Genomic DNA, 12,233 nt, shown 5'->3' with positions numbered 1-12,233 from the left:
TTCAATTTACTAAACTGAGTAGAACTGAATTGAGTTAAATCATGAGCTCTCACTCGAATTAGTTCTTTATCAAAATCTTTTAGAAGAGTGAATCTTTGATTTTAAGAGTTAAATTGTTTAATTCTTAACGAATTAAAGTTAGTTGTTGTTCCAAGTTGTTAGGAATTCCGTCTATCCTGCATAAAGTTCTCTTATAGAAAGTTTCTAATAATAAGACTAATGATAATTTGATGTCATCCTAAATCTTAAAAAGGTGGAAAGATTTATTAGCGTATTGTATACACAAAAATCTATCGCTAAATTTTACAATTTTTCGCATAGATTTTTTTAACTCGAGAGATCCTGTTAGCAGATATGTCTGCGATGTCATGTTACGGATTCTAAAAGTCCATTTGTCCGTTTGCATAGATTGCAACATGCAAAACGTAGTTCGCATTAGAGAATGCAGAAAATATATTGACATATCTATATGAATACGTGAATATGCCGCACCTAATCGCATCGTCAACGTTACTAGACGTAACGTAACATATAACATGGTTATATTAAATTTATTTTAAAAAGCTTGCTCTAAAAAGAGCAAGAAAAGAAAAATGTTTTCTTCAAAAATTTCTTTAAAAAAATAATTTATATAAAGAAATAATTTATATATAGTTAAAAATAATTCGCTAATGTGTCACGAATTTTAACATTTTTATAGCGATGATAAATCTAATCCTTAATTCTAGTTAAATATTATTTAATATTTACTTCTATCAATGTATTATAGATTAACTTTAATCTTGGTTAATTTACTTTTTATTTTTTCTAATTTTTAAAATTAAAAGGAGATAAAAAAATAAGTTAAATCGCAACAAAGAGATTAAACTGGATTAATAGTCTTTCTCCGCTCAATTAGAAAATACTATATGTTTGTTTAATAGTTTCTTTCGCATTCGATTATTTATCCAGACTGAACCAGCCGTGCAAACATTTAGGCACTGGTCCGGGTGTGTCAAAAGTAGCCCTCGTGATTTCTGTAAATGTCACAGCGTCCAAGATTAACAGGCCGACTTGGGTCTCTCTTTCCGTCCAGACAAGCGAACTCACGACTACGCCATCGTCCTCGTTCTAGACATTAAAAGAGCGAATATAATTTGACATACTCTTATTTTTCGCAATTTTGTTAATACCTTTCCATTGGGATCCGGCACGAAAATTGGCTCGCTAGGGTAAACACCTTTTTCCGACCACATTTTCTTAGTCTTTCGAAGTGTATCGACTTTGATGAGCTACAAATAAAATTTAATTTTATTTATACCGAATGAAACGCTTCAAAAGACTTCTTATGGCATTAAATTAGATGACATGTGCGCAGATTTTGCGTGCTATTTTAAAAGTTCGTAAAATAAACTGACCGTCCCGGGATTATCGAGATCCATGTCGCAGGAGATTGCATAAAAGTATCGATATTCTCTACCGAGGTAGGAGTCCGTGTTTATCCGTGGAGTCTCGCAACCGACATCACAGAGAAGCTCGGGTTTCACTAAGATCCTGCCGTCGGGTAGTCGATGAGTAGACGATTTCTTCTGTAGAACGCTTCTGTGCTCCTTTCGCCAGTACTCGGCTTTGTCATTATATTTAACGTCGTCTTCATTGTCGTTGATCTCGTAATCCGTTTTACAATCAGATCCGCCGTCGATATCACGGAACACTTTCAAGCTCTGATGCACCATCTTAATCGTGATGAGATCGCATTTTGGTGATGTGTTCGGGTTCGGCTTTCCCATTGGAAGTACAAAACGCAGCGGCCTGGCGCGGAACAGCCTCGAATAATCTGCATCCCCGTGCATATTCTGCGTTAACATAAATGTATCGTTAAAGTCGTTATAGGAAGATCATGCTTCAGTGCGATGACACTTTCCTATGAATATCTTACCTTCATCGCATTGATGTACATACACTCCAACATCTTCGGATTTCGATAACAACATATATCCAGCACGATGTACTCCCTATCACGAGTCTCAAACTGATTGATGATGTGGAGATAGAAAAAAGTCTCCGCAACGAATGTCGTCACCATCTGACCCGTCTCCCTTGAGATCACGTGGATAAGTGTCTGATAATAAAAGCATTGATTATAATTTATTAATAGGTGATTTAGGTTAATTAGCAATTTAATTTTATTAACAAATACCTACGTTTTCATCTTCATACCATTTGAATGTGTTTATCATCGGTTCTTGCTTGAAGTGGTTCATAGTCATCCTTGCGAAGGAGATCGCTAGTGGTTGTTCAACAATGATAAAGAAATTCTCGGTGATGCCGAAAGTGTGCATGTACGATGGATTCAATAACCACCTGCTAGGCACGCCGCCTACTATTGTCGCTTGATCAAACATGGAGAGTTCTTTTTCTTCTCCGGAATCATCTAAAATAATCACGTTCGAATTTACTAAAGTGCTCAATGTAAACATTTGAATTTATAATGATCTAAGGTATTGAATATGTACAATTTTTTTACGGGATTATAATGTCAAAAAAGGCTATGTTTTATTATATTTACTGAAAGTATATATATTTCTATGTTTAAAAATTTTTACATTAAAGTTCCAAAAAATTCTAGATTATTACAACAAATAATATCAATCAGTGCACGAAGACAAAATGAATTATAAACCCCATGTAATTCCGCTATGTGAATGTTTAGATACACATTCTGACTAGTAGCATTGATTTTTTTATTATGTTTTATTTATTAATACAAGATGCTACAAGATGTTTGAATGAATTCAAAATATGTATAAAGATTTAATATGTATAAAGAGAAACAACAATATGTGAAAAATAGCTCTCAAAATAATGTGTAGCGTAATCGAAATTGTGGCTTATTTGGCAATAACAATAGTAGTCATGATATAATAATGGAATTTGTTGCAAATATCAATCGGGCAAAGATCTCTAACGAAAAGGATAAATAACCGTATTTATAACGCCAATATTGACGCACAGAAACGTTTAAAAAAAGCTATTAGAAAACAGGACAAAAGAAAATTGAAGAAAATATATCTTGGAAATTTGTTTCCACAATCCAGGCAATTTCTATAAATAGATACTATAAATATAAATGATTGATATGTAGACATCGTATTAAATCTTTAACAGCGTTTTTTTCAAAACTTGATTTTCCATTTTTTTGCAATAATATTTTAAAAACTATGCATTATATCGATTTAGAATTTAAATATTGTCTATACACTGATTTTATCATCATTATATCACTTAATAGATAACTCTTTTAGATAACTTCTTTCATTCTAAAATATTAATATTTTTAATATAAAAAAATCAATTTTTAATGATAACACATGCTATTTTATTTAATTTTTACTTGCTTTGCAGAAGTTCAAGTATCCTGTACAAGTAATTTTATATCGAGCAAAAGAAAGTTAGAAAAAGAGTAAAACGACGATTATATTTAAAATACGGCTTGATCAATTTTATGATACAAAAATATTTTTTTATTCTCCATATAGTAAAAATAAATATTATTAAAAAATTTTCTTTGATATTAGACTAGAATATTTATTCTATTTTTTAAGAAAAATTGATAAAAATAAATATAAAATTCATATAACTAGATTCTAGATACTAGTCTAGTTTAAGAAACGTAATTTATTTTTGTTTCAAAATTAATATTTTCAAATTAATTTTTGTCGATTTTACTGTCTAATTTCTTATTTGTTTTTAAATAATTGCCCAAAATATTTTACAACTTTTAAAAAACTTAATTTATTTCTTTTACTGCAAAATAATTTTTTTTAATTTATAGCAATTAAATTAACTTTTTACTAACTTTGGATTTATTTTTTTATTTCAAATATTTTTTATTATATTATATTATTTTATTATATTATTTTTTTATTATAAAAAAGGAAAGAACGCTGCGCAAGCCACAGAAAAAATTTGTCATGTTTATGGAGAGGATGCTCTAACTAGACAAACAGCAGCGAATTGGTTTCATCGATTTCGAGATGGAAATTTCGATATCAAAGATACACATCGTTCTGGTCGACCTGGAAAATGTCGAGGAAATCCTCTAAAAATTGAAGAAAATCATCATGTGAGCAGTTATAACATAGCTAAGGAATTAAACGTTGATCATAAAATCGTTTTGCAGCATTTGCGTAAGGCTGGATACATAAAGAAGCTCAATGTTTGGATGCCACATGATTTGATGGTAAAAAATTTAATAGATCGAATTTCCATTTGCGAATTGCTGTTGAAACGAAACGAAATTGAACTTTTTCTGAAAAAAAAAACTGATAACGGGATAACGAGATGAAAAGTGGATAACAATGTTCGATAATAATGTTCGAATGTATGATAATAATGTTCGAAAAAGATCGTGGTCGAAACGAGGTACCACAAACAATCGCAAAACCTAGATTGACATCAAAGAAGATGATACTGTGTATCTGGTGGGGCTGGAAAGGAATCATCCATTACGAACTATTGCCGCCAGGCAAAACAATTGATTCTGATCTTTACTGTCAACAACTAATGCAATTGGAGCAATCCATTCAGAAAAAGCGGCCAGAATTGATCAATGGAAAAAGCGTTGTATTCCATCATGACGCTAGACCACACACAATTTTTATCTTTGATAACTCGACAAAAATTGAGAGAGAGCTTGGCTGGGAAATTTTGATGTATCCACCGTATAATCCTAATCTTGCACCGTCCGATTACCATTTGTTTCGGTCTTTGCAGAACTCCTGACTTCAAAAGAAGTCTGTGAATATCATTTATCTCGGTTCTTTGCCGAGAAATCACAGAAGTTCTACACCGATGAAATAATGGTTCTACCCGAAAAATAGCAAAAGATCAAATGTCGATCAAAATGGCACATATTTGATTTAATAAAAAGTTTGTAAATAATTTAAAAAATATGTTTCAAAATATGTTTAATTATGCTTCAACTTGTAAAAAGACTTTTTCCCTAATTCAATATATCACGAATATTTTAGGTTATTACAAAAAAATATGTATGTATATATATATATATATATATATATATATATATATATATATATATATATATATTACCAATGGTCACGCGGCTAGGATAGAAGCACACAATATTATATCGAGGTCCCATCGGCGTTATACTTAGGCCCACATTGTAAACCGTACCGTCGGTCATAACATGAGGATGTGAAGTGTGATTTACAATGTTGACATATTTTGACACATTTATCTGCAAAACACGAATGGAAAAATAATTTTAACAACTAGAATTTATTATTAATATAGCAACAAACTATTATTAGACTTTACAATTGGTATCAGAAAATGATAGTTAAAGTGTTTATTTAAATTTAAATCTAAAGTAAGAGATATTTAAAAAAAAAGCGTTTACCCTGCCCATCGTCTCTAAATTCTTCGGATCGATTCTATGCATCACTGGTGCTTCCGTGAACGTGTAATATTCGTCACCGAAGGGATATATCGAAATCATGGAATTGTCTGAGAGCGTTTGATTCGGATTGAATATCGCGGCAACTCTGAGAAATCAATTAGAAAATAATTTGAAAAAGAAAGAAAGATTTGCAAATATTGGAAATTCCATTAATCAGCCAAGATTATCTTTATTTTGTGTGTTATAATTATCTCTGCTCTCTTTTTTCTTCTGTTTACCTGCGAAATATAGTATGACAAGGATCCGGCGTTGCAGAGGTACCGAATTCATTGAAAACTATTCTCTGAGCTGCCATGTTTCTCTTGTACACTTCGGTCTCGACGAATCGTCGCTGATAGGTGACTTTTCCGTCTGCGATACCAAATCTACGCAGTTTATATTCACATTAATAAAAAGGAGTCGTCAGATTTTGTTAAATTTCCTGTAAAACACACTTATGCAGCAAGGCGGAGCTGTCGAAGAGATGCTGAAAGCGATATTCGCCCACTTTTAGATTGCCTGGACCGTTTCGCAGCAGAGTGCCCTTTAACCACTTGGGAATGTTACCGGTGATCTCTGTCGATTGTACAGGTTCGATTACCTCTTTCTCGCAACTCCTCATCCATACCGAGGAGTCGCAATTGGTATAGTAATTCGCTTCGTGGTCGCCTCCCATATTATTCGGTATTTCATTTTTGTTTTTATCATGCTACAAAATAATAATATTAACAATATTAATTTTTAATAATTTTTAATATTAATATAATCATAATTTTAATATTAATTTTTTAAATAATTAATATTAATAGGCGAATTAACTTTGAGTAAATTATCTTTTGCATTGCAAGATATAATATTTGTTATTTAAATAAAGGACCATGCGAGGAGACTTACGTAAAATTCCGATTTCAACAACTTCCCACATTTTGCGTGTTCGAAATTATCTAAAACGTTTAATGTACGAGGTAACGAATTATCAAACGATGTTACGAGATACTTAACGCACTCCATAATCTATTTTCGTAGATATTTCGTAGATATTTTCGTAGAGATTAGTTCATTATTTAATTAATTCATTATTTAATGTGAATAATACGATTGTCACATGTGATATTTTAAATATTATCTTATGTTTATATAAAACACATTTACTTTTTTAAATCAATATATTTTATTATTTAAAAAACTGAAACTTTCAATTTCACCCAAGAATCTCCTATATCCAACACCGATCATGCCAATCGCTCGCAATGAGATACTCGAATAACCACAATTAAGTGTTTGGACAACTTTTACAATTAACTTTTACAATTAAAATTAAATTTATAATCGCGAGATTATAACTTTTACATATTTTTTAAAATTTTCATATAATGAAAAATATATTTTGATTATGCGTTCTCCTCTTCCTCTACTTCTTCCTCGTCGACGACAACGTTATCTTCAATTGCTGATTCCGACACGAGCGGTCTTAAGATCGAGAAGAGTATCTGATGTACTCTTACGTGGGTAAAATCCATCATTCGTGGTATACGTTCTAACAACGAGTGGCCTCGTGACGCATAGTTCTCCTGACCTTAAAAGCAACAATAGCCTTTGATGCTTTAATCCAATTTAACAAGCGACACCAGTTGATCGAAGCCTCTGTTCGGCATCCGCCTGTTGTATCGTGTTCACGTGAAAAATGTGACACGTGAATGTAAATCGGGCACGTGATCCACTTTCCGATTAGATTTAAAAATAATATTCAAAAATATTCAGATTTTCAAGGAAAAAAATTAGCTGATGCTTTACATAAAATATTATAAACTATATTGTAGAATAAAGATAGCAATAAAGTTCTTTTTGAATATTTGAAAATTCATTATGTATGTGAGACCCTATACAAGTTGAATTGAAGGGCGCTCATTTTACGATAAACCATTTTACATTTACAATAAATATGACATGACTAATAGATAAATACGGACACACACATATATGCTTTACACACATATACGAATCTAGTCATAATATACAGGGTGCGTCAAAAGTATGAATACAGTTAAATATTTTGTAAACAATGCATATTTGAAAAAAATTCAAATAAAAGTAGTAAAATCATTAATTTTTAATTGATAAAATATTTTTCATCTTTGTAAGATTTTTTTTTTAATTCATAAGATTAAAAGTTGGCACCTCTTTTTGATATCATACTTTTTATAATACATAAATGCTTTACATAAAATATTATAAACTATATTGTAGAAATTTAGAGATAGCGATAAAGTTCTTTTCGGATATTTGAAAATTCATTATGTATGTGAGGCCTCTTATACAGGCTGAATTGAAGAGCGCTTACTTTTTACATAAATTCAAAATGGGTTATTTTCTGATATGGATATTTTTTAATGAAATAAACTTTTTGTATATAGAAATGAGAGTGTGAAGAAATTTTCTTATCAACAATATTTATTTATATTAATCATGCAGATAGATTATATCTATAAAAAAAAATATTCTATACACAATTTGCAATTATAATGTTGTTTAATTAACTCAATCTTTTTCTTTATTCTTTTTTCTTTGTAACATAATAATATATTCAAATTTTAAAAATAATATTATATATTAATAATACTAATTGGCTAATATATTTGCAACACGTAATTTTATGATAATGAATACACGTGAACACGAATATATATGTTTTATCTGTTCAAACGCTTGCAATTACAGACAAAACTGAATAATTAAAAAATAATCAATTAGTACAAATCAATTAGTACTTTTTAGCACAATAATTATTTTTAAAGAAGACCTTTCTACACACACACACACACACACACACACACACACACACACATATACACACGCGCGCGCGCATACACGCACGCACGCACGCACGCACGCACAAAACACTTTACTCGCGAGTAAAATGCTTTTATTTCTTAAGGGAGAGAAAAACAGAATAGATAGAGTCTGACCGTGTTCCAATACACATGTATAAGAAGGCAAGATATGCGTTACGGCGGGGCCAGACCACGAACCACTAGTCGTGAAAATTTGTAATTACTATTTTTGCGAAAAATATCATCTCAGCCAGGAATCGAACCTGAATCTCCTGCTTATTGGGCAAGCATCTTATTCTTTCGACTATAGAGACATATGATGATATTTATCGCAATAATGTGTTTAAAATAACATGTCACACTCCACTGACACACATATATTACATATTCATATATATATACATGTATATTCTCGAATCCCCACAACCGATATTCCAGAGAGATGATGATCTTATTCTCTCGAAATCTAAAATCTGTAATATACATAATGTAAACTATAGGATTTTCAGTATTGGCATTTTTAATCTTGCATTTTCAATAGATATCTATTATTTATTCTTTTTTTGTTTTTTCTCTGTTTCCGAGATAAATGATAGACTCTATCGTCTATCTTTTGTTTATTTCCTTTGTTTATTTTCTTTTTGGCTCCTTCAGCGAGATGGAAGAGTGGAAACATTTAACTCGAGCAAAGTGTTAGACAGATCCGAAATAAGAAAATGACACATGTATAGATCTTTCTATGTTTACAAGACTCACTATTTTTTATGTTGGCCAAACAAAGAAATTTTTAAAAATAAGAATAAAAGAACATATGAACAACATCAAATACGACTGCACTAAACATACGGTCATCTCGGAACATATTGCTTCATTAAAACATGAATTCGATTGGAAGAATATACGGGTTCTTAATCGTGAACCGAACTATCAAAAAAGATTGGTATCTAAGATGATTTTTATTAAAGAGCAGAGAGAGGGTATTAATTTAAATAAAGACACGGAATTATTCAACAAATCATATTTTGACATCCTTAGACAATTATCCATAACATAAATGTTTTATTTACCCTCTTCTCACTAACTCCTTGTTATATATTTTATGAACGTTTCCTTCGTTTGGCCACAATGTCAAACTCAGTTCATTGTTAGTTTTTATTTTGTACACGGTCTTTGTCTTATTCCCTCGTAGAGTTCCGTTCTGTAACTAACATATATTGTGATGATATTATATTGTAATTTCCGACTTTTTCAACTTGCAACATTGGCGGTCTCCAAGGTATTGTAATTGTTTGTCATAATTTTGATCATTTTTATTATTACATCTCTTCTTATTTTTATATGTTGCCATTCTTGTCAATTATTTTCTTGATGTTGGTCAACTTTCACAAGTCATTATTTTCAATTGATTATTCAGGACCAATAATCGATCTCTTAATTATGACGTCGCATTGCATTATGATATAATATTATTTGCCTGGAGACTTTCCACGATGCAGTTACACAAGGTTTCTGATACAATATCGACTTCAGCGTCAATTTGTCGTATCACGAGTCAGAAATTTGGTTTTTCCGACTCTTATTTTATCATCGATGACTCCGCCAAATAATGTTTTATGTCCACATACAATTTTAATTTGTAACTATTTTTTAATTTTATTTTTAATTTTATTTATACAATTTTTACCAACGGAATATCTTGTCCGAAAAAAATTTACGGAACATTTCTTACTTATTGACGCGTATTTGTTAAGATCGTTATGTTTCTTCAAGTCTTGTTTTTGATTAATTTTAATTTACATTGAAGATGACCTAATATAAGATCAAAACGACGTATGTTGTTTATTAATTATGTATTTATTTTTCACTAATTATAAACACTATTTGCGTGAACATACTGTATTCGCTTACATATATGCTCCTGATCATTTATTTTTGAATTTAATAAGCGCCTTCTAGTATGAATTATAGATTTTTGATTTTATATATTATAAACGTAATAAATATCACCGTTATTTGATCTTGCCAACAAGATCACATCTATTCTCTTAAAAATTTTTACATAATTCAACAATAAATAATAATATAAATAAATAAAAGAAACCTAGATATTTATGTATAATCTTGTATGAACATTTTTTACATATAATAAATACAAAAATATAATTTAGAAAAATTTATCATATAAGTATACTTTTGCAGAAATAAATGTGAGCCTAATGAATCTCTTACACATAATCAACAATGTATCGAGTTTTTTTTCTTTCCACTTTCTCTTTTTTTTTTCTCTCATTTACTTACCGGAAACAAATTCTCGATATCATTTGAAGGTAGCATCTTAGTGTCTCTCATGTAGCAATTCTTGAACATTATGCAGAATACATGCGACGAACAACATACTTAGAACTGACGATGTTTTCCTTAGATCAAATTTATAACAGAATGTTGACTGAATTAACAAAGTCGTGGAAGCCTGCGCAGTAACGATCCGATTTACTCGCAATTTTGGATGCTAGCCAAAATTATTCACATTTTATTCTGCAATATTATGTATGTCTTATTACTGTCACGTACAAACTGCAGTCCGTATTTCTTTTTGAATAAAAATTAATCAATTTAATTCTCGATTTAATAACAATACTAATTAAATGGTTTTTAGTTTTTTTAATAACAATGCTAATTAAAAGCTGTTAAGAGCGAAGACAATGAAGAATATTGACTAGGACGTTTTAGAAACGTGGGATTAGTGAAGGAAAGAAAAATGATATATGTGTAGTGAGTGAATGAATGAGTGAGTGAGTGAGTGAGTGAGTGTGAGTGAGAGAGAGGGGAGAGAGGGAGGGAGGGAGGGAGGGAGGGAGGGAGGGAGGGAGAGGGGAGAGAGAGAGAGAGAGAGAGAGAGAGAGTGTGTGTGTGTGTGTGTGTGTGTGTGTGTGTGTGTGTCACTATGTTTGATTGTTACCGTGTCCGATTGCAGCCGTGTGTCCATTTCCTATTGTGACCGATTTCAACCACCTTGTGTCCGTTTCTTATTGTGTCCGTTTTTAAACCTATGTCCCATCCATTCAATCTGCTGTGTCCAATTTATTCTGTGTACAACTGGGACTCACTCTTATTTATTCACCTGTCCTTGGTTTATCCCTTCTCCTATTGTCCAGAAGATTCTGAGTCAGGATTTGTTTAGGCGGTTTGTCATTAGGTTTCTTGTATACATGGCTGACCCATCTCAGCCTGGCAAGTTTAATGTACTTGACTATGTTTATATTCTTCATATAACTCATCTTTATATCTTCTTCTCCATTCACCATTTTCGTGTTTTGGACTACAGATTTTCCTTTGAATTTTTCTCTCAAAAATGAGGAGCATTTCTTCTTCGACTTTTGTGAGCGTCTCATATGTAAGGACAGGTCTAATTAATGTCTTGTGTAAATATTGCACTTAATTTTTCTGGACAGGACTCTGGATCGAAGTTGTTTAGTCAGTCCATAGTAGCATCGATTTGTTGTCATAATGCATCTCCTGATTTCATCTTTTATGATGTTGTAGCTATTCACTAGAGTATCCAGATAAACAAATTTCTTGACCACCTCGAAAATATGGTCATCGTGATATTCTGACCTATTCTTTTGATGATGCTATGCTTTAATGCTTATTGTCATTTTTGTCTTCTGTTGACTGTTAGTCCTAGTTCCTTAGCAGGTTTCTCTATTTTAAAGAAAGTTTTCCTGACTTCAGGTATCAAGCGACCAATTATATCTACGTCATCTGCATAACCTAAAATTTGAATAGATCTGTTCAAGATAGTTCCTTTGTCCGTTGCCAGCAGTTCTTATGACCTTCTCAAGCGCTATATTAAACAGGATACACGATAGGTCATCACTCTGCTTGAAACCATCCCAAATTTTAAAGTCTTGTGAGACTTCTCCATCTACCTTCATCATTCTTCGAACACAACGCATTGT

The 12,233-nt window shown here is 31.4% G+C and overlaps 1 protein-coding gene across 2 annotated transcripts; it reads right to left on the bottom strand.

Moving 5' to 3' along the window:
* Positions 1-226: 226 nt before the first annotated feature.
* Positions 227-10,763, bottom strand: ninaB (neither inactivation nor afterpotential B). 2 transcript variants are annotated; one of them, XM_011642753.3, is made up of 10 exons: positions 10,573-10,763; positions 5,899-6,152; positions 5,683-5,829; positions 5,405-5,549; positions 5,092-5,242; positions 2,184-2,413; positions 1,919-2,101; positions 1,398-1,835; positions 1,173-1,271; positions 227-1,110 (listed from the first exon to the last, which is right to left on the bottom strand). In XM_011642753.3, exons 1-10 carry the CDS (start codon positions 10,639-10,641, stop codon positions 940-942), a joined length of 1,887 nt encoding a protein of 628 aa, XP_011641055.2. In that variant the 5' UTR covers positions 10,642-10,763; the 3' UTR covers positions 227-939. The 2 variants fall into 2 exon arrangements, with proteins under 2 accessions (XP_011641055.2, XP_088933127.1); XM_089077001.1 differs by lacking the exon at positions 10,573-10,763 and adding an exon at positions 6,338-7,002.
* Positions 10,764-12,233: the final 1,470 nt, after the last annotated feature.

This window comes from Pogonomyrmex barbatus, unplaced genomic scaffold (assembly GCF_055798465.1).
Source record: "Pogonomyrmex barbatus isolate J1 unplaced genomic scaffold, ASM5579846v1 scaffold2, whole genome shotgun sequence".
NCBI lineage: Eukaryota > Metazoa > Arthropoda > Insecta > Hymenoptera > Formicidae > Pogonomyrmex > Pogonomyrmex barbatus.
Note: the sequence above shows the minus strand (reverse complement) of the source record. Positions and strands in the feature narration are given on the sequence as shown.